The 23,039-nt window shown below is 35.5% G+C and overlaps 1 protein-coding gene across 5 annotated transcripts in view; it reads left to right on the top strand.

Annotated features, from left to right (window-relative positions):
- SESTD1 (SEC14 and spectrin domain containing 1) overlaps nucleotides 1-23,039 on the top strand; it is a 52,916-nt gene that overhangs the window by 16,572 nt on the left and 13,305 nt on the right. For 4 of the 5 annotated variants that reach the window (XM_031601359.2, XM_031601357.2, XM_090144105.1 and 1 more), the window contains 9 exons: nucleotides 125-204; nucleotides 5,941-6,049; nucleotides 7,764-7,854; nucleotides 8,963-9,076; nucleotides 16,119-16,232; nucleotides 17,198-17,295; nucleotides 18,135-18,190; nucleotides 20,132-20,343; nucleotides 22,647-22,769. In XM_031601359.2, the coding sequence (XP_031457219.1) occupies nucleotides 150-204; nucleotides 5,941-6,049; nucleotides 7,764-7,854; nucleotides 8,963-9,076; nucleotides 16,119-16,232; nucleotides 17,198-17,295; nucleotides 18,135-18,190; nucleotides 20,132-20,343; nucleotides 22,647-22,769 (972 nt within the window). In that variant the 5' untranslated portion in view covers nucleotides 125-149. The remainder of the gene's footprint in view (nucleotides 1-124; nucleotides 205-5,940; nucleotides 6,050-7,763; nucleotides 7,855-8,962; nucleotides 9,077-16,118; nucleotides 16,233-17,197; nucleotides 17,296-18,134; nucleotides 18,191-20,131; nucleotides 20,344-22,646; nucleotides 22,770-23,039) is intronic. The other variant, XM_031601361.2, reaches the window with a different exon arrangement.

The following is a 23,039-nucleotide window of genomic DNA, read 5'->3' as shown; positions in this document are numbered from 1 at the left end:
GTACTTTGGGTTTTCTGTTTTGTACTTTCTTCAGAGGAGCACGAATGTTTTGGCCAGAGTGCTTTCTAGTGAAACATCTTGATTTGTTACCCCTGCTTTACAACTTCAACTTCTTGTGTTTCAGAGCTGTGAAAATTACCTGAAATAGAATGGAAGCGTCAGTAATATTACCCATTCTGAAGAAAAAATTGGCTTTTCTTTCAGGTACAGTTTCTGTTTTCCTCAGTTGGTTTCTTTCTACATAATTTGGGTGAAATTTTTGTTTGCTTTCTTGTATTTCTCAATGTATGTAGCAGAAACATATTGCAGGTTAGCACTTATATCACAGTTCAAAAGCATCTTTTTTTATCTAGTAGGCAACATGTTGCTGGTATTTAGCACTTGATTTCAGTATAGCCTGTGACTCTACTCCACGAAGTTGATATCCTGAAGTTTCAGTCCAGAATTAAAAGAATGACAATTTAGCAGGCAACCAATAATAAACCTTTTTGTAAGTGGTTTTAGAAATGCACATGGTTAGTCTTAAGATTTCCTTTACCCTTGTCTTTTCTCCAACCTAGAAATAGATGATGATAATCAACATGATTAATGTGTGGCTAATTCTGCTTCCAAGTAGTTAATTCAAACAAAGCTAGAATTACTGTTTTTTCTTTTCACAATTCTTGAATCTTGGATTAATTTTAATTCTCACCTTTCTAGGCCACAGAAAAAAACAAAAGGGAATGCTTGGAAAGATGGATTTGAAAAGGGAAAGTGGTTAACTTGCAGGAGACTTCACAATTTTAAAAATTGACAGATGTTGCAATAAGTATTCTTCTGTTTTGGTTCATTTTAGCCCACCCCAATCACTTGAAGTGAAAATTTTTCTTTCTTAAATGCGATTTATTTTGATTTGAATTTGCTTGCTGTCCCAGGAGATTTCAAATCAAACAACTCCTATTCAAAACAATAAATTCACATTATATTACAGCCTGTAAAAGCAGGCAGCTTCCTCAGTAGTGATAGCAGATGCATAAAATGTTTGGCTTTATGCAGCAGGGAAGTTCTCATTAACTAGAGTGCCTTTGCACTTTGGCTGGTAAAGCTGCCTGACCCATTTTGAAATATAGATCTTCTTAGTGAAAAGCAATTTACTGAGTGTCAGGTAAATGCTATCACCCTTTTTGAACTTTCATATTTCTAAATAGGTTTGACCTCTTTGGAATTGTGTAGTATTAACAGATGCTCTTAGTTTAATAAATGATAAAGATTCAGGCAGCAGTTCTATTAAACATTCTTCAGTGTAAGTAAAAGAACTTCATAGACAAACCACTTTCTCATGACTTGTTTTAAAGCAATTTTATTTCCTTTAGTTTCATAAGTAAGACTACAGTGATTTTAAAATAAACATAAAAATAGTGTTTTAGTAAAACCATTCCCTGGCATTATTTGTATGATAAGGCTGCTTGCAATGTGCATACAGGTAATATTGGCCCTGCCTTTTTCTGGAAAAACAACCTAGTGGATTTGGAATTCGTGTTGATAGGTCATCATAAATGGCAGGAGAGCTAATGACTCGGCAAAACAAACAAAAAAAAACAAAAACCCAGCCTGTTTGGTGCAAAATCAATTAGTGTTTTTTAGTTTTCTTTATTGCTTTCCTTTGCTTATGTCTTTTCCATTTTATAGACTATGCCACTTCTGAATCAGGCTGTTGATTTGCCCAGATTCTTTTCAGGCTTAGTTCTAAACTTGAGAACTCAACTGAGCGTAGAGCTTTTTTGTAAAATAAAGGAGATTTCAAGTTCATTGTGCTCATAATCAAAAAATCACGATCTGTTTTGGTTCTCTCTCTAAATGTTGTCTTCTAGCAGTAGTAGTTAATACTTATAGGATCTCTAATATTTAGAACATTAAAAATAAAACAAATTGCTCTTTTAGCAGTATTACCATTCTATTGAATACTTTAGTGCGTTAATACAGGCAAATGCTGCATTGTATCCATGACTGAAGTCCAGTTTCTCTTCCAGAATTTCCTTTAAAGATACGATTTTGTGTTAAAATGTTTATTGGATAAATATAAGTTATCTTTTCTATAAGCCGCAGACTATCACTTTTCACTGAGCAAAATAATGAATTACAATCCCTACTCTGTCCTCAGTTTACATTATGACAGGTAGGCAGAACATTTTCTCAATCTATGTGAGCAGGAAGATTGCACAAAAAAATACTGCAGGCAGAATATAGTTGTTTGAATCTTTTCTGCTAATGTTTACAAGGTGAGGAGAGCAAACAGCTTCGGTTAAGCAAGATGACGTCATGAAACTGAATAGTTCTGCTAATTATTGCAGTCTGTGAAATGTCAAGGTGTAGTTTGGTTGTTTATTTTATAGGATCAGCAAATGCTTTGTAGGTTGCTCTGGAAGTAATGCCTCCTATTTATTTCAGTGGAAATAGCAAGAGATAAAGGACACAATAACACCATTTGATAGGGTGAATTCTTAGCTACAAAACACTGTTTTTGTCATCATCACCACTGTTAGCTCTGTGTTTTTGCCAATGATGAATAAGAGCCTGTGTGCCATGCTTATAAAATTCTGCGCCAATGGAGGTGATCCACTGTCACCACTGCAGAAACAGTGCTTTACAGTGCCTTATACCCACTGTTTGGTTTTCATAAATATTCAGCAAGTGTCAATGAATGTCACTGATTGCCATTTTATCTGAGGAATTCAGTGATGCACCTTTGTTCCATATGTACTTCCATGTCAGATACCATTCTGTCATACTCCTCCTCTGCTACTATATGTCATAGGGCAACAAAATGTAACAGGATATTGGTAGGAAAGCTTAATCTTTACTGCCATGCTACCAACATCTGCCTCTGACATCGTTGGCAAACATGATATGATAAGAGGCATTACTTTTGGAGCACTCTTATTTAAATCTGGGTATACATGTGAGAATGTCTGAGTGCTTAGTATCTTTTGTGAGTAGACTTGAAGTGCCAGTTCTCAACCTTAATTTATAAGTCCCTGTTCAACACTGGAGCCTTTCATGTCTGTAAAAAAAAAAAAAAAAGTGAACAAATGTTAACCATTAACTGAATTTGTGGGCCTGGTGTTCAGCTCTTTTGTGTAAATCCAGGGGAAAAAAAATGGAAGAGAACAAGTCTCTTTCAGTTGTGAATCATCTACGGTAAGACTAAGATGGTATGAATGCAAGAAGAAAACATGTTTCTGCAAACACTGTCCCCTCTGTGTATCTTCTCCTAAATGAACAATCTTAAGCCTGCACTTGAGGATCACTCATGAGTTCTTGATGAGGAGGAGAGGGAGCATTAGATACCAGTCTTGCAAGTCTGGGGTGGCTGCTGTTGTTCCTGATTGAATTTTGGCTCCTGGAGGTTGGCCTGAGGCCATTATTGTGATGTTCCCTTTAGAAATGCCTTCATAACTTCTTGTATTACTGCTTTTCCTGTCATGAACTTGCTCTATTTAATCACCAGCTTTTGTCTGTTCTGCATTTTTAGTCTTTATGGTTATTTATGACAGTGATTTCTTACATTTTGCTGTGGCAATTTTCCTAGTTTGCCACTTTTCTACCTGTAACCTATTCTTGAATTTAGCTGTTCTGAATCTTAGTTTAAATCAGTTTGTTTTTTTGAATCCTTAAAAACTGATGTCCTACTGCCTTTGAAAACATTTTAAAAATGCTTTTTGGATAGGGAAAGACCAAATGATGCCTGACTGCTTGGGGGGAGGCTTAGTTCTTCACTTTATTATTTTTTTTTCCTTAAGAGATGGTAGCTAAAAAGTCATTGTTCGTGGCTCCTTAAGTATTGTACATCCTCAAAAATACTGCTTCCCTCTTAGTTGTTGGGTTTAATGAGGGTTGAGGAAGTAGTGTAGTAAGTAGGGAGAAATTCTTTTGTTCACTTCAAGCATTTGGATGAGAACAAATCTCTAGTTCATAAAAGACTAAGCTATTTTTTCCTCTTCTTCCCTTTTATTTCCTCTTTCCTAATCCCATTTTCAGGCTTCTGCCTGTAAAGGTTTTCTGCCTGAGACAGATAAGGATGGACAGTCTATAAATAAATTTTGCTTTATACAGTGGCTCACTGGATTCAGGAGAAAGGATGAACAGATAGACCCTTTCTCACCATTAGTTAATGCTTCTGTTAATAAATAATTAAATATTAAAATCTGTTTTCTGTTTTTCCAAGAATTTGTCCCCTCCCTTTTTTCCCCCCTTCACCTACAAAACAAACAACAAAAAAAAACCCACCACAGAAAGAGAGAAACACAACTGTTAGAATAGACCACCTAAGCAGTAGTTCTGAAGACATGCAGTTTGCTCACCTGCATACCAGTGGATCTTTAATACTATTAGGGGAGTTGGGATAACTTTGGAAGCAAGAGAAAAAACTATTGTAATTAAGATGCCAACATATGTTGTGTAAACAGCCTATTTTCCATTATTTTGCTTACATCTCCAATGTTTTGGGAGGAATTCTTCTCAAATTATGTCAGTGTAGGTGTATGCATCTGCAAGCATTGTTGTGCTGTACCTGTGTGTTTTGTGTTATTGCTCCACAGCTGTTGTTATTCTTTAAGAAGCTGTGCTCTCTGTCCCTGACTTGCAGGGAAGCAAAACTGTGATATAATGGGTTTAACCACACAAACGTTTGAGAGTAATTTTTTTTTTCCTCAGATCACAGATCCAAGGACTGGGTGGGGAGTGGGGGGGTGGAAATCCTGGTAATTTTACTCAAAATAGTGAATGTATGACTTAAGAGCTACTTCTCCAAATTCTGTGGAAAGATCCAGTACAGCTACTTTTGCCCCTTTACTGACTTTTCTTCAGAGGCTCAGCAGTGATGCACCTTTGTAAGGTATGGTGAATATGGGGATCCCCCTGCACACTTGAGTGGCTCTCTTCACACTACCAGGTTTTCTGGGAGACCCTTCTGAGAGAATAGATGCACATACTGACACAGTGCCCTGGTATTTATTTTGTGTGATCTTAATATTTTTAGTTTATTTGTCTTCAGTTCCCATTGAAACTATGAGGGGGGGAAAAAAGCTGCTCCAAATCCATTTTTCTTGTTGGTTGATAGCCATGTGACTCAAAGGTCAATCTTTTCTCAAAAAGACCCATAGAAAAAAATTCTTTAAATATCTTTTTTTTTTTTTTTTAAATATAAAAGAAACTACTTTCCCAGAAACTTTCTGGATTGTCTGTGTAATCAAAAAATGACAAACCACAGATGTAGCATATTCTACTTAAATGCAGTGCATCTGCCTAATGCTTGATTTTGATTGAAATGAAAATGTGTGGCTGGCACTTGCCATGTTTTTGTTTCTGTTGCTGCCTGTGTAAAATGCATACAAGATTAAAGTAAATGGCTTGAAGTATTTATCTTAATTGTGAGGTGACATGCCTGTAAGTAGATCAGGAGATCCATGGGCTTGATGCATGGATAATCAACTGAGAACAGCCCATGTGGAACAAGACTTCACTTTGTATAAGAGATGTTTTCAGCAGGTCTTGCCTTGCAGTTGGAGCAGCTGAACTCACTTAACTTGGAATCTTACTGAGTTTCTGACTGACTGGTTGTATAGATGATCTCGGAAATGCTTTAAGTGAAAATGTAATCTACATGTGCAAAAATAATGCTTCTGGGAAACTGGAATTAGGACGGTGTTTATGTTGGGACTACCAGATGAAAGGCTATGACTGATGCGGATGTGGTCTGTGCTCTGAAGCTGTGGTGATGCCTTAAATATCAATGTGGTGAGTGGATTCTCGCATCTAACAGGAGGAACATCATGAGTAGTTTTCACAGCAACTTTAAATATTAGTTTTATGATGTATTTTGAGGCCATGTGACTACTAACTATTTCTTTTACTTCTAAGCCCTTACATTAACTTTCTAATGACTTTTTCATGCCCAAATAGGAGGGAAGGACAGAAGAAGTGGTCTCATTCTGACAATTCCATTATGCCTTGAACAGACAAGTATGGATGAGCTGAGTGTCACGCTGGACTACCTGCTCAGTATCCCAAGGTGATTTCAAAGGTGTTTGACTTTCAGGGCTTCTTGCTTCTTTTAGTACTGGAAAGGGTCACTTATTATTTCTATTTGATGTCAATGCAAAATTTATTTTATGTAAATAATTATTCAAAACATACAGTCTGGTTTAGTTAGGAACATACATGTTCAAATAAACCTGGAGATCTACTAAGGCTTGCCTAAATTCTTTTATTCTCTATATCTAGCTTTGTGTTTTTCTGTTTGTTGTATATGTTTGTGTTAAGTATTTATTCACTCTTCTTATGGAATATCTTTGTTTATTTCTTTTAATGTCAGTGCTTAAATTGCTATGTAAATTAATAAGCCACTCTAAAGAATTTCTTAAACTTACAGAAGTAGCATTGCAGTTTACAAATTTACCCAAAGTAAACAAAGCCGCCTCTTTTTTTTTTTTTTTTTTTTTTACTTTTCTACATGCATATTCTCTGTAACCTTAGACCTTAATTGTACGGAGTTTTAAGTAGTCTTATTGAAGTTATCCGGCTTAAGTGTTAAAAGTTAAAATACCACTGAAGTGTGCTGAATTAGAATCTGAGTGTTTTGTCTTTCAGGCTTACTGTAGATATTTTTGGTGAAGTTCTGCTTACGTGACCCTGTAAACTTATAGTGACAGTTTTTGTTTATTTTCTTTTTTTTTTTTAATATCCAGAGGTCAATCTTTAAAGTTGCTTTGCGTATATCTAGAAAAGAATGAAGTCCTTCAGCTAAATGTTTGCTTGTATCCCTCTAAGTATGTCTTTTGGAAATAAAGATTCTGTGCCATAACTGAAGAATGTTTAGTGCAGTTTGCTTGTTGGAATCTACAAATGCATTAAGAACATAACTAGGTGATCCAACTTCTTTCTGTAGTTAAGATCATTTGGAGGAAAAAAGAGTTCTAGTTAGGGAGAGAAAAGCAAGCAATAAATTCAGTTTGCCTACAAATAAAGCATCAATGTGTATGTGTATATTGAACAGCATTTAATTGTGGAATTTTCCAAACAGCTTGTAAAGTGTTGGAGATCCCAAACTGTCATCCATGCAAGCCGTCTCATTGACTTAAGCACTTGGCTGCATTTATGGAACAGATGTAGGCATTATTGTTCTCTCAATTTATTATTCTCGATTTATTATTCCTCAGTCTCACCCTGGTGTATGTTGTTTTTTTTTTTTTACATACATTAGTGTAAAAATAACTGACTGAAAATTCAATGGAAGCACTCTTTGTACTGGGAGTCTGTTTGAATGCAAAGTTTAGAGTTACTACTTCTATTATTTTGTTTGTTGATTATGTGGAAAAAATGACCTTTGTGGTGGCAGTACAGAAAGGTTGTCACTTTCATTTGCACCTTGTGAAATGCATCTATTTTGGCCTAAGCACTTGCATTTTACACTCAGGAAAGAGTCACTCTACTGTATTTGAAAAGGAGGAATATGGGAAAGGATGTTGCCTGAAACCTTGATTTATGTCTAAGAAACATGAATTTTACTTTTTCTTAAGTATAAGCTAACATAACATGTCTAACAATTGAGCATGCCATACATTATAGCTATGTTTTGAAACTTACATTAGGTTGTTGATGAATAACTGTGTCCAAGAATCTACATAGCTGAGCTGTACTTTTCAGTAGATTTAAAGCTGGAGTCATCGTGATATAATACTTGTTGGTGAATTACACCTTTTTTTCTAAGTGCTTTTCCTTTTTAGTGAGAAGTGCAAAGCGAGAGGATTTACTGTGATAGTGGACGGCAGAAAATCTCAGTGGAATGTGGTGAAGACAGTTGTGTTAATGCTACAGGTAAATACACTTTCAACATTGATAGTTGACAGATTTGTTCTATAAATGTGAACCCAATAGCTGCATTACTTTGGGGCATTAATTTCTTCATTGAGAGACAGGCAGGCAGTTTATGAGCTTTTAATATCACAATCTTCTTTGACAAAGAAACAATCTGAAGAGAGGGTGATATGCTTCTGTCAAATGAGGGTCAAATTCCTTACTTGCTCAATACATGAGATTGTAACCTTTTTCCTAAAATAGAGTTTTGGTTGAAAAAATACAGAGTTATGCTCTTGGCATCATCAACCATGAGTAGTAAGCACATAACAGTTCATGCTGGTAGTGCAGATAAGTAGGCTTTGATGCATTATGCAGTACCAATTAGCTTCCATTGGAATTAACTGATTTTTTTTTTTTGTTGTATTACAGTAATTGCAGTCACAAGTTAAGTCCTGGATGCTACTCAAAGTAGGGAGGAAAAAAGTGTCAATTACCAATTAAGGATGCTCATAATGATTTCTTCTTACCTTTTCAGAATAGTGAGGTTTTGATAAGGATATATGATAAAGTTTTATTTCTGGTAAGGAGTATGGTCTGTCTTTTGGTTCAGTGTTCAAATAAAAATGGAAGATACAGCACACTGAACTAGATTAAAGACGATGAACTCTACTGCCTTTCCTGTCTTTCTTACTGTGTAAATGATTGCTATTTATTGGAGGTGCTTTCCACAAAATTGGCAAAGCCTTAAAAAGTGCCTACTTCCAATAGGGCAACTTTTTTTGTGTGATTACTTTTTTTACATAGCGGACTGCATAATTAGTAAGCTTTGTTATAAATTTTCTAAAAAGAGATGCTATAACATTTAATGAAACCAAAAATTTGTGTTTTTCTGTACTGGTACAGCATGGACTAGTGGTTATGTTTTTCTTTTCAGTTCTGACAGAATTTTGCTCTATGATCTATTTTAGAGTGTGAGCCAACTTGGGTCATAGATGCAGCCAATCTTAATTTCTATCTGCAAATGTAACTTCTTGGGTAGTTGGTGGCACATAAGTAGAGCTCAATTCTGTGATACATGAAAGCTTGAATGTTTTACTGTTGTTCCCTCCCCTAATTTGTTTTGCAGAATGTTGTTCCAGCTGAAGTATCGCTTGTTTGTGTAGTAAAGCCAGATGAGTTTTGGGATAAGAAGGTTACACACTTCTGCTTTTGGAAAGAGAAAGATAGACTTGGCTTCGAGGTACGTAGAACTTTTATCTGCTTCAGTCACAAATACCATTTCTGGAATTCTTTAGAATAATTGGATGCAAATGCATGGCTCCTTAAAAACAGTTTATTTCGGGTGCTTTATGGAGATCTCTAATAAAGCACTGTGGCTTTCTAGCTTTTTGCTTTTTTCTACTTGAAAGGAATATTAAATGAAGTCTCTAATTAGAAATCTGTGCTGAGCAAGAGGATAAATCTGTATGACACATTTGGTTGATGCTTTGAGCAAGAAAATGTTATGAGGTTTAGTGTGAATTTTGTTCGTGACTTCTGTAATAAATAGTAGTGTTGCATATTGTATAGTGCTAATGAATAAGTTGTTGCCCTTTTTTGAAGAACATCTTGCTGCTGCATGAACCTTCTTTAATCTTTGAGTTTTTGACATTTGTAACAGAGTTCACAGGGCCTTTTGGTTTTCCAAAGATAAGTTGGTAATATTATCTCATGAAGTTCAGCATGCACAAAAGATTACATAATGATGTTAGCAGTTCCATTCTTTTATCTTTTTGGGAGGTTACTGGAAACTCAAATTTTTGTTTTTGGAAAATTGTCTGGGTTATCAATCTTTCCAGGTGCTTTTGAAATTGATTTTGTTTGAACTACAGCAGACTTGCTGTACTTGCCAGTTACTGAAATGGAAACTTGTTTTGTATGAGGCACTATAAGAGCATCTTCTGTTAAAAAGATTAAGTGGATTTTGCAGCCTTATCTAATTCTGGGTAGTTCTCTCTCTTGAATACCCATCTAGAAAAGTTAGTTCAGGGAATTTTGAAGATGCAGCTACTAAATAAATTATATACTAAATTATATAATCCTAGAGATTTGATCATCTAGATAAATCATTGTTAATTCATAAGAATTTTAGTCTGTTAAGTTTTTTATCAAACTTTACCTAGAATATATGATTCCATTTTTCTTTTGGAAACAATTCTTTCATGTCAAAGAGTTCTGAAAGACTGGGTCATGGAGGATGGATTCTTTTTTTGTAATAAGCTTTAGTGTTTTACCAGGAAGGAAATCTTACAAGTTTGTCTTTGGGCTATTTATCTAACAGAAGAAAAGATTGTATTTTCTCTTTGAGTAGTTCCTTAAATACAGATTTGAAAAGCAGTCTGAGTACAAAAGAATGTCTGAACAACCACTTCTGTGCTTGGGGCAGCTAGATATTTATTAATAAAGGTAATGGGTGAATTTTTGTGACTGAAAGTAGTTTCAGCTATGATAATCTCATAACTTTAAATTTTCCTGGGTTTCACAGGTGTCTGTTTGCCTTCACTTGAATCCTTTGAGGGGACAGGCAAGGAGGTGTGCTCAAAGTATATTTGTCTTAAAGTTCAGTACATAACAGCTCAGTTTTAGCTTACTTAATCAAAAATGTGTTGTTTTCAGTGCAGAAGATAATGAGTATGGTGATATAAATGATGTTAGTCAATTGTTTATACCACATCCTATTAAGAAAGTACAGATAGTTGGTTCAGTTTCTCAGAAGGATGATTTAGGAGCTTATGTTTAGAAAGTAATTTAAGTTTACAAATACTCATTTTCACACAGACCTGGCTTAAATGCCCAAGCCTCTATGCTGACAGGAATTCTTCAGCTGTTCCTACTATTGAATATAAACTTTTTTTTATCCACCAGTGTGCATAGTCCTGGGAAGTCTTTGAAATAGTGGTCTAAAATAATTTCATACGTTGATTATAGTATTGTTAGTTTGAAAGAAATCTTTCTAGATTCTTCTCAGCTTTTTCTTTAATATGACTCAGCCAGAATCAGTTTCTAGACAAGTAGAATGGTTACAGAAAATATTTGGTAGTGAAGCAGGTATAATTTTAAATGGTTACACAGGAAGATATTCTTTACCTTCAAGAATTCGCTCAGTCATTAAATCTCATTTACAGAATTATCATTTTATAAGTCATTTTATGAAGTGTGCATCTGTCCTGACAGTATTTGCATATATTGTTGGCATAGATCATTAGAGTATCTTTATTTTCTGTTTCTGAACTACATTTATATTATTAAATTGTAAGCATTTCTCTGACATGCAATCTTGATCTACAGTTCTCTTAGTTAAATTTAAGAATTCTAAAGATTTAGGAAGAAGAAAACAATTGAAATACTAAGTATACATTTCATACAACCATGGATCAAAATGTGTCTACTGGTTAAAAATGAAGTCAACCATGCATATCATTTTATGAGGAAAAAAGTATGTATTAGCTGCACTCTTGTCAGAAGGAAAGCTTCAGATTTGTTCTTCTGGCTCCTTGTATCTTGGATTAATGCAGGGATGGAACAGAGATTTGTATGAATGGAAGGTAATAAAGGAGCAGTTGCTCAATTCTTGAATTCTTGTTGTGGTTGGTAACACTTTGCTCTTGAGTTCCCTCCTAGTTTAGAAGGACTGAATGTCTGACTCACTGAAACAGTGAGACTGCCTGTTTGTATGGAGGCTGCTAACAGCTTTGGGGTAGTTGTCATCCAACATCAGTTGGATGACATCAGTGAGCAGCTGTGCATATAGTCACTACAGACGTTGATGAAGAGACCTATGTGATACTGTCCTAGCCCTACCTTGTTTCTTGTGCTTGTTTATTTTGTTGCTCTGTACAGTAATTCACTTTCTTTAATAGCATCCTTCATTAAAGTACAGGGAAGGATGAGAGAGTAGTAGGAAAAATCTTGTAGTTTCCCAGATAATGAAGAATGGCCATTAGTAATAAGTAAGCCTTTGTTCTTCACTGTTCATTAACTCTTGGTTATGTTACTAGCAAAACTGACTCAGTAAAAATGCCCCTCCTCTGTGCTCCAAGTAGTCCTTGTGTTATAGCTAGTAATGCATTTTTGCTCTCTTTCTGATGTGAGTACTGAGCACTGGTAAGGCTATGGCAGCCCCTTTACACAAAACTGTAGCTGTGTTTGTATATACTAGAGGTAAAACCAAAGTGATGCCTGATCTTTACTTTTCATGGGATGTTGGATTTGGATAACTATTAGAAAAACCGAGGTCCCTATTGGACTAATAAAATCCTCCACAGCCTACTTCGTGCTTCCTGACCTGCCTTTTATACCTTGTTTAATACTACCACACGAAGCCATCAGTCACCATACTGTCATTTCAGTTGTAAGGCAGAGATTCTGTGCTTTAGGGTGAGGTGTGGTGGTGAAGAGTTGCAAAGCTGTGGGAGTAATTACAGGAACAAAAGGTTATTGAGTGTTGTAAGTGTAAGATGTGCTTAAGAAAGCAACTGGGAGTAACAAACATGATCTTTTTTCTATATTGGTCCCTAATTCAAGTAAAGTAACTCTGAAGTAGATACCTTCTCCAGTCTAATGGTCTTTGTTGCCTGGTTGTAGCAGTCCTTAATGTTCCAAAGTACAAAAACCCCAACCGTTTCTTACAGATAGCTGCTTTTTTTTTCCCGTGATCCAGAGCTTTCTAATATGTTACCACAAAAGTTTTTCTAAATTGTTTTTGAATTTTGAAATTATATATAATTACAATATGTATCTGCATATCTTCTCAATTTTCAACTTAGAAATTAGTTTTGGTACACTTAACCCCATTTTATTTCTTATGAATAATAGTAATAGGCAGAATGTTATTCCAGAGAATAAATGAATAACACTTTGTAAGTCTCTAATTTCCTTATCTAGTCTTCCAGTTGGCTGTTTTAGAGCAGAGGCACTGGAACTTACAGTTTTCACAGACTTTCCTAAAAATAGATATGGCAGTTCTACAGTTTTTAATCACTGAAACGGCATTTATTTTACTGCATATCTCTTCCTCTGAATGTATTTAAAAAAAAAAAACAACAAAAAAAAAACTCTGAATGTGATACATCGTGCCTTAAACCTGTGCCAAATCAGGGAATTTTCCCTGTAGAGCTGGAGAAGGTTCTGTGTGTTTGTCACTTTTAGAGCTCAGTTATAAAGGAGGATGTGTTAAAAAATATCAGGTTGTGTGCGCCTATTATTTATCTTCTCTGGGATGGAAAAATGACGGTGTGTTATTATCATGAGCCCTGAAGGGGAAGGTGAATGAGTAGCTGAAGCAGTTAGTACTGGATGGGGAAGGGGAGTGGAACTGACAGACTGGTCTGTGTCTAGGTTTTGCTACCTGCTGTTGGGCTTTTCTAGTATGCCAGATGTTCAATGTGGTGCTGGTCAGATAAATATTTAACCTGTATTTCTTTACGCTACTCAGTGTTTAATCAAGTCGGGTTTCATTATTATGAAACAGTGGAGTTTTTGTTCTACAAAGAAGAACAACTTTACAATTACATGGCAATGAATCACTGTCAGACCAGGAATGTGGGCAGCTATGATTTGTCTGTTTAAAGTTCCAGGGTTATTCTTGAAAAGTCACCAGGAATATAGTTCAATCCTTATATCACAGTTTCCAGAAGCTAAATTTGCTGAAGAATGAGCACAGTTAGGTTTTTCTTTTGGAAGGGGTGGGAATATATAAGTGTGAAAGTTTAATTTGATTGTTTTAGAAAGCAAGTAAGATTCATACTTTGTTTTAAAACAAAAACAAATACCAAGAAACAGATTACTGATTTATATATGAAGGTTGCTTTCAGTATCATGTGAAAAGTGAAAGTAGGAGTTCTGTGGCTCAGGTTTCTTCACAAGCTGAAGTGTGAAGTTATGCTTGCAATCTCTGCCTTCTTAACTGAAGCTTTCCCATGTTTTTCCAAAGCTGTTTGTATATGTAAGCTGTTAGAATAACAAGTCATTGAGAATCCATTCCCTGAAAAAAAAACAATTTGGGTATTGACTCATAGCATCAGAGAATATCCTGGATTGGAAAGGATCACAAGGATCTTTGAATCCAATTCATGAGCCCAAAGGAGTTTGTCAAAGTTCAGCCTTTTACACCTATCAACTAGGCTATCAGAAAGGATGAGTTTTCTGAATTTATCAGAAATTGGCAGAGTTTTGGGGAAATGAACAAAAAAACCCTTCTACTTAGGCCTGTTCGTATGAGACTTATCCAAAACTACCAGCCAGTTACTAGATAAGGTGACCAGCTTTAAGCATGCATTTGTGTACTTTTAATTGAAATTATATATTTTAAGAACGTAAGTAAAGTAAATGAAAGTTATAGTGGCAACAGCACTTTGTGGTATGTTATATCTTTTCCTCATTTTTGTTTGTCAGTTCCTAAAAACGTTGTTCTGATTTTATTCCATGATACAGCATTTTTACTTTTTCCAAAAGACTGGCTTGAGTTATTTCTGAAAGGGCTTTCAAGTATTATAGAAGGCTATTATTGTACAAAGCATGATTGGAGCAGAACAATGAAAGGTGTTACTGTTCCTCTAGGTTCTGAAAAGAACTGAGTACAGATGATTCCAGCCAGTACCACACAGGGCATGTTTGAAACCTTATTACCACTGTCCCGTTTTTTTAGATGTGTCTTGTCTAGTGGGTGGGTAGAGTGGGTAAGGAAACAGAGGCAGATTCAGTAACTAACATTTTCCCTGCCTTTGGAAGACCCATCATCCAGACTTACTCATTTATCCCTTAGAAAATCTAAGCTGTTCATGTTAATGTAAAACCATAGTCTACTATCCAAAGATCTTTTTCTAAAGTCAACACTTCAGTCGTTTGGGCAGGGTGGGGGGTGGAAATCAGTCCAGTTGCAAGCAAGCAGAGGAATATTTCCTTTTCTTTTAAACAGTAAATGGTCTTCATTTATACCTTTTGACTTTTTTCCCCTTGCTTCTCAACCTTGTTTCGTACAGTTCAGTAGTAGCTAACCAAAACAGAAATTCAGAAGCCTCAGAGAGGTGACTTGCACATAAAAATAGTGAATTAACTAATTTAAAGCATATGAAGAGAGTTGCATTAGCACTGCTGCTAGGCAGGAACAAGCTAAACTGTTTAGGAGCCACCCTTCTGATGCCACCTTATCCGAATCCAGGTGACTGCCTTTTTCCTTCAAAGTTTTCAGGCAGATTTCTGCAGTTGTCAGATATCAGTAATTCTATTAGCTCAAAGTTTCTTAAATAGCTGTTGAGAATAAGTAGTTTTTGAAGCAACATCATAAGTTAAAACAAAGCTCAATATTGAAATCTTTTCTTTCTCAAGAGTTTTTCTAAATAAGGTGCGTGGGAAGCTTGTGCTCATTGATTAAATGACACTTGTGAGTGGTGTTTTTGGAGAGTAGGGTTGGAATGAAGATAATCTGAAGTAACTGATGTATTATTGTCAGATTCTCTTTTGCAAGAGAATAAATGCTTTAAATGTCTCCTGGGAACAAGTTTGTGAAGCTTATCCTTTGTTGTGTTCCCCCCCCAGTCTTTCTCCAAAGGATTCAGTAAAATACTCAGACATAAGTGGTCTCAGTGCAGTCCATTTTATTAAAGCAGTTTGCTGTTGTTTGTTTTTCTTAAATCTGTTTAGAATTGATGTTCTTAGCTATGAACCAGCTACCTGATTTACGTTGTTTCTGTACTGAAATGTCCTGATTGAGTGAATTAATTTTCTTCTTCTTTTCTTATAAATTCAGAGGGATGTACAGAATGTAAAAATTACCTAAACTATAAAGGTATGCAGCACATTTGCATGGTAAATGCAGGTATTTAGCTTGTGTGGCACGAAGGTCTGCAAGAGAGTGGTGCTTTGCAGCATGATATCCTGCCACCGTGTTCACTGAAAATAGGTCACACAAAGTATAACTTAATCAAGAAACATCTTTTCCATGAAGAAAACAGCCAATGGGTGTATTTCTTTCTCCTACTGTAAATAGGTGGTGGTACTGTTGATGCTTCTAAGGGATTCTGCATGAAATGTAGACTGTGTATCAAAACCATATGCCTGTATTAGGCCCCACTCGATTGTGTTCAACTGTACTTCATTGGGATATTTAGCAGTAAGATGTTCACTTGTTGTGAATCACTGAAAAGATCTGTTCAGTACCTCTGGATACACTTAGCACAACTTGTCAGGTACTTAAGTATAAGCATTACCTACACCTATATCTGATACATATTTTATTGTTACAGGTTATTTTGGTGTCTGCTAACAAGTTGACTCGGTACATAGAACCATGTCAACTAACAGAAGACTTTGGAGGAACTCTCACCTACGATCACATGGATTGGTTGAATAAGAGGCTGGTTAGTTTTCTGTTTCTTTCAAATGTGTCATTCTTGATCCATGAATTTCTATTCACGTAGGAGCCTTGCATAGAATTTGTCCTGTGTGTAGTATTGCAGTCCAAATGCATGCATTTCATGATGATCACTGAACAGGTTCCTTAGTGGAGCTCTCCCATAGACTGTTACTCTAGTAGAAGAACCTGAGTGTATGATGAAGTGGCTATGAAGGGAATTTTTTGCCTACTAATGGGGAAATCCCTAACAAGGAAGAAATACTTTAGAGTTAGAGCCAAGTTTTAAGCTGTCCTATGCTGAAAGATCTATTAATACTGTCTTCCCAGTGGATACAGAATTGCAGTAATCATGCAGGGTTGAGAAAAATCTGTTTCAGAGATGTAATCTGAGCAATAAGCAATATCTGACTAAACAGGCCCTGCTATCTGTGTACATCTGCATTTGAAGAAACTGGTCAGTATTTTTTTTTAATCACTAGTATATCTTTCTTCTACCTCAGAGTTGTTTATTACATTGTAGCTTGTTCACAGCAATGAAGATTTGGCATTTTCACAAAGCTGATTATTTTTATCCATTCAGCTGAGCTATCCAATGCTTTTGTAACAACCTGATTCAGCATTATACCCGAGATTTAAATAAAGATAGAGGCATAAATGAAATGAAGTATGTCCCTAAGAACTTAAAGGTTCTGTAGAAATCTAAAAAAAATATATATTTCAGAAATCAGTTCTTCATTATATTGTGTGGTATTTCTTATCTCCCTAAAATCTTCTGGTGCTCCTAAGTGTTCCATGTAGAAAACTATGTTCTTTTTGCTGTACCTTCTGAATAATGGGAAATAATATGAAGGTTGAAATGTATTATTGGAGTTACTGGATAAATTTGTATTGATGTCCTCAATATTATATCGCTTATATTATTTGTATTTCTTAAATTATTTCTTAATTTAAAACATGCCTTTTGTTTAGGTGTTTGAAAAATTCACTAAAGAATCAACATCCTTGCTAGATGAACTTGCTCTAATTAACAACGGAAGTGATAAAGGAAATCAACAAGAAAAAGACAGGTACGTAGTTATGTTTTTGAAGCTCATGGTTTTTTGATATTAAATTTCGTTAGAAATCACAATGATATTGAAAATATTGTAGTACTTAAATGTCCTTACATATTTCATGATATTTTTAATGTATGAAAAACAGATCACAAACTTTGTGTGTGGATGGATGCTTGTTTGGCTGCACCTTATTTTAATAAATGTGTACAAAGTGTAAGGATTTAATGACTGTCTGTTTTACTGACGTTTAGAATCAAAATGAGGAAGAGAGATTTACTCTGGTACTGTTTTCCTATAAGTGGTTGATTGCCTGATGTAAATAGACTCCAAAAGAAACTAAAGAACTGAACTTCTTATTTTTTTAAACCAGTGTGTCATAACATGTATCTAAGCAGTGTTAAAAGCAAGCTCATGTTTTCCATCATTTATCAAAGTCATAGAAAATAATTACTCTTTCTTTAGATTTACAAAGAGCCTATGCATTTAAGGTATTAGGCTGAGATACAGGAAATCAAAATTTCAGCTTCAGGCTTGATTAGAAATCTCATGACACTGCACAAGTCAATGGGGCTTTTATTTTGTTCTATTATCCCCGCTGGCAAGTCTCATTCCATCAACAAAACTTCTTCCACTGTTGCACAGTTCTGTAAACTATGGATGCTGCTGTTTGCCACTTGATCTGCTTTTCTCATGTCACATGTATACTGGATATTCTGGAGTGTGAAGGAAAGAGATATGGAGAAAAGTAACATAGTCTCTTAACAATGTGATAGCTCTGGTGTTGGTTGAAGCTTTTTAATGCTACTGTCATGCAAATGAATTATTGATATTTGTTTATTACTTTATTCAAGATCAATAGATTTGAACTTCCTTCCATCAGTTGATCCTGAGACTGTACTGCAGACAGGTAAGTTGAAAAATAATAATGTCAGTTAATAATGTTCATTAATCACTTTGTTCCTCACTTGAAAGCAGAGGGCATGATACTATCTTAACCAATGCATAATGTAATAAGCTTATCAATTAGTGTCATCTTTGTTGGGATAAAAAAGAAAGCAATGTGTCTTGTCTGCTTAAAATCATTTTTAGTAGTATTGATAACATCTTCAGTGTTACAATAATTAGCTTTAATTTGAAAGTATGTAGCTTCTAGGTAATGATGATATGTTGGCCTTTCATGGAATGAATTCCTCTCAAGTAGCCACGAAGTGGTAACGATATGATTTGTTTTCATACACGATTCAGATAACTTGCATCAGCCTCATTCTGAACTGCCTACCTATGAAAGTGAAGCATGATCCTTCTGACTATTCCATTCTTGGACTCTCCCTTGAGCTTTAAACAGTTTGGTTTCTTTGAGATGCTTTTAGGGTGAATATCTTATTCCCAATAACACAGAATGGCACTGTTGATTTGGACTAGAAATATGCTTAAAGATTTGTATAGAGTAGGAAGCAAAGCACAGCATAAAGATGGTGATCAGAGTGAGAAGTGCTCAGAATCCTTATCTTATAGCCTCCTAATACATTCATGACGTGATTTGTGTAAAGTCTGCTACAGAGAACTGCTGGCTCTGCGTGTGCTTTAGCTTACTGAGATGTGGGAGAATTCTGTGAGTGTTAAAACAGTTTGATAATAGTTTAGCTTAAGAAAAAATCATGAAAATATTAATTCCTTGCTGTGGAAGAAACACAAAAAATGTAAGATTATTCTAATATGACTTATAGAAATCTTAAACTGTTTTCCCTGCAACTATCTGTGCCTTGTAGTACTTCAGGAGGTGAAATCAATGATATTTATCTCATGAGCTTAGCAAAATGTGTTTGAATTCTTAGGAATTCTGTGTACATCTCACAGTACAGGAACGGAGTAATTTACAGATGCTTGCTGCAAATTCCAAAGCCTTTGGCATTTTGTCTAAGTGATAATACTTGAGTTTAAATTCTGTTTTTCTGCATTTGCCTGGATGTACTACAATTACTATGCTAGTGTTTTGTTTTTTGTCGTTTCTTTATTTTGGTGAACTGGCACGCTACCATTTTAAGACCTGTGCAGTTATGGGATTGGCAGATTTTTTTCACTTTTACATCAAGATGTCTTTACTGAACAAACAGTTGCTAACTTGTTCATTGAGCTTCTGGATATACAAACAGACCGAGTTGGCTAGTAGCGTGGAGTTTAAGATGTAAACTTTCCTGCAGCTTAACAAAAACTCACTTTCTTTGAACAGTTTAAGTGGAGAACTAAGTAGACAAACTATGCTATTTTCATATGCATTAAAGTCATTGCTGTATAAAGAGTCTGTACCATAATACAGTGTCTAAGAGCACAATACTTCAGGTTCAATTCCATGCCTTCATAGAAACTTTTGCACTTGTTAGAAAATCTTGAAGCTGACAGGAGTTATATGCTGAATTCGTTAGTGCTTCTAAATCATTTATTCTAAGAATATGAATTATATTATATGAGAGAAATATTTTGAATGCTACACAGTATTTTACAGTAAATGAGAACACTTATAGTTATTCCAGAATGAGCACTGTACTTTGCAAATGTTTCCTTATATCAATATTTTTGTCAATAAATATAAATGTTAAAGCTATTGTATCTTTTAGATACCTGAAACGTGGCACATGATTTCTGCCCTATTTTATAGCTGGTACAACTCCCAGGCTGTCCCTGAGGCTCTGAATGTTAATGGAATGGTACCATTAAATGTGCATAATGCATGTAAGATTATTAGCTGCAGAAATGGTCTTTTAGACCATCCAGCAGTACATTTGCTGACTCATCACCTTGTGCTTATTTTGTATCTGCATTAACCAAATCATTATATGTTCTCTCAAAGGCCATGAGTTGCTCTCTGAGCTACAACAGCGTCGATTTAATGGCTCAGACGGAGGAGTGTCGTGGTCTCCAATGGATGATGAGCTGCTTGCTCAGCCGCAGGTCATGAAGCTCCTGGACTCCCTCCGAGAGCAATATACCCGCTACCAGGAAGTTTGTAGGCAACGTAGCAAGCGAACTCAATTAGAGGAAATTCAGCAGAAGGTAATGCAGGTAAGAATTAAGCTCTTGAATGCTGTGAGAAGCAGGTTTGTGCTCAAGACCCAGCCTCTATTTTCCTCTTATTCCTGAAACTTCAATGCACTGGTTTGACTGGATGCTTTATGCTTTGGCTACTGGCACAGGTTTTCCAAAGTCTTTTCTGATATGATAGCTGTGATTAGAATTTACGCAGCTCCACCTGCTTTCATCCCCACAGCAAAAAAACCTTTGCTACACCCCTTTGTTGCTTGCTGCAACAGTGAGTCTTAACTCATTAAAGAGTGGAATACCTGACACGATAGCAGAGAACATTCGCTTTAGTGGTAGTTTTCCTGAGAGTTAAGTTTTCAAGTTCCTCTTACTGAAGGAATGTTGTCATTTATTCCTTTGTCTAATGCTGAATGTTTTAGCAAAGTTAAGTGATTAAACACTGTGTTTTGAGTCTCCTCTGACCAGAATAATAGACGTCTTTTATTCAATTGTTAAAGGCCATAATGAATTGGTCTTGTCCTTTAGAAACAGGCATGTAATTGGCACTTTCAACATTTTCTCAGCGTGGTTTCAGAGATGATCAAAGAAATGGAAATTTCTTTCTCTTGTTTATCACTTGAAATTAGTTTTATGTTTTTAAACATCTTGCATAGTTTGAATATGCACAAAATAGAATGAATGTTGCTCTTAACCTTTATATGCTAACATTTCTGAAGCATGGGGAGTGTGAATCAAGTACTTGCCCTTCACAGCATTCCAAATAGGGAAGAAAAACTAATCAATCTTGTTTTTATTTCTAGCAGCAAAATTAGCAATCTGAGTAATCATTTTCACTCGTGTAGTCATTCAAATGATTATAAAAGGAAAAAGTAAATGTCATCTTTTGATATTTTGAGCTGGAAATAAAAACGTATAAAAGGTGAAAATAGTACTGTATCGAACATTAGCATGGCAGTGGATGTAATTGGTTGAGAATTTTTTCCCCCCTGTGGTAAAGCTGTATTGGTTGAAGAAGATGTGCTGATTGAAATTGAATTTATGGCTCAGTTTGGCCAACAGCCATTGTTAATGCATTTAAATAGACTTGTTTACTGGAGCATCAGCCTCATTTCGCCACTAATTTTATTAGGAAGTCTTTTGTTTGCTCCCTCTACACTATGGATGCTGCATAGTAAGTGAATTGACTCTCAGTACACACAAGAATATATTTCAATATTATACTAGGTTAGCCTGTTTTACAGAAAAGTACATTGTAAAGCTCTTTAGACGGCATAAAAGCATGGAAAAATCTACTAAGTCTCTAAACTGATGTAGTTTCCTTTTGGCTTGTGGGGGGAAAAGACTTGAGCTCATGGTAAATTGAAGAAGATAATGATGGGCTGGAGGAAAATGATGGAGGCAAACTGGCGTGGGATTTATTTTGCTGAAACAAACAAGTTGCAGTATAAATGTGCTTGCAGTGCTTTCAGTTAGAATGGGTGTGTACAGAGAAAAGTTGCTCCCTTATGTTGGTGATTTATTTTTCATCCTTTTTCTTGCTTTGCATTCCAATTACATTCTTTGTATACCTTCTTACATTGCTAATCAATGCTAATTACTATTTTTCAAATCTTAATTCACAAAAAAAGTGACAGACCTTATGTGGGAATCTCTAGTCATTAAAAATTAAAATTGCTCCAAAAGTAATGCCTCATTTATTTCCATGGAAACTATAAAGCATATAAAGAGCACAATAATGCTGACTGATAGAACAAATTCTTAGCTACAAAACCACTTTCTTCAACACAGTTGCCACTACTATTTATGCATTTTTTTTGCCAATGATGAAAAAGCCTGTATGCTGTGTTCATAAATCTGAACCAGCAGAGATGATCCAGTGTTTCACAGTTGTTGTGATGGCATCACTGCTAAGAAAACGTCCGTCTTTCCCTATGTTCATATCTACTGTTTTGTCTCTGTAAGTGTTCATGAAGTGTTGAATGTCAGTGTGTCTTTTTTCCCATGTGGAGGAATTGAATGACACACATTTGCTCCATACGCACTTCCATGTCAAATGCCATTCTATCAGAAATAGGAGATGTTACTTCTGGAACACCCATCTTTTGCTCCATGCTTTTGTGGAGCTGATAAGCTGAAATTAATGAGAAGTAATTTCTATGTAATACTTTTGAACTTGTGAATGAATTCATGGGAAGACTTCCACAGATGTTGAAAACGATTACATATATTTTTAAATACGTAGTTTAGTAACAAAATACTTCTATACCAGTTTCCACATAGTTGATTTGCTGTCTTATTTTTGTCATATTTATCTGTTTTTACAGGTAGTTAATTGGCTTGAAGGACCTGGATCAGAGCAGCTAAGAACCCAGTGGGGAATAGGAGATTCAATTAGAGCCTCACAAGCGTTGCAACAGAAGCATGAGGAGATTGAGAGTCAGCACAGTGTGAGACTTCCACTGTCCTTTTCAAGTAGCAAAACAGTTCTAATTGCATGCAGTTATGTATTATGCATTTTGGTTTTGAGTATTGAGGAGTTTTGGATAGTGAATGATTTTATGGTTAACTGTCTAAGCAATTGAAGAACTTGGTATGTTCACTGTATGTAGATGATATTTATTTTGTTTTCCAGTATCAAAAAATATTGATTTTTATCTATGGTTTATCTATAGTTTATTGTTAGGGAATTTTCTTACACTGTCAAAGCAATTAGGAGT

Source organism: Phasianus colchicus, chromosome 7 (assembly GCF_987193195.1).
Source record: "Phasianus colchicus chromosome 7, bPhaCol1.hap1.1, whole genome shotgun sequence".
Taxonomy (NCBI): Eukaryota; Metazoa; Chordata; class Aves; order Galliformes; family Phasianidae; genus Phasianus; species Phasianus colchicus.
The sequence above is the reverse complement of the archived record's forward strand: the minus strand, read 5'-3'. Positions and strand labels throughout refer to the sequence as shown.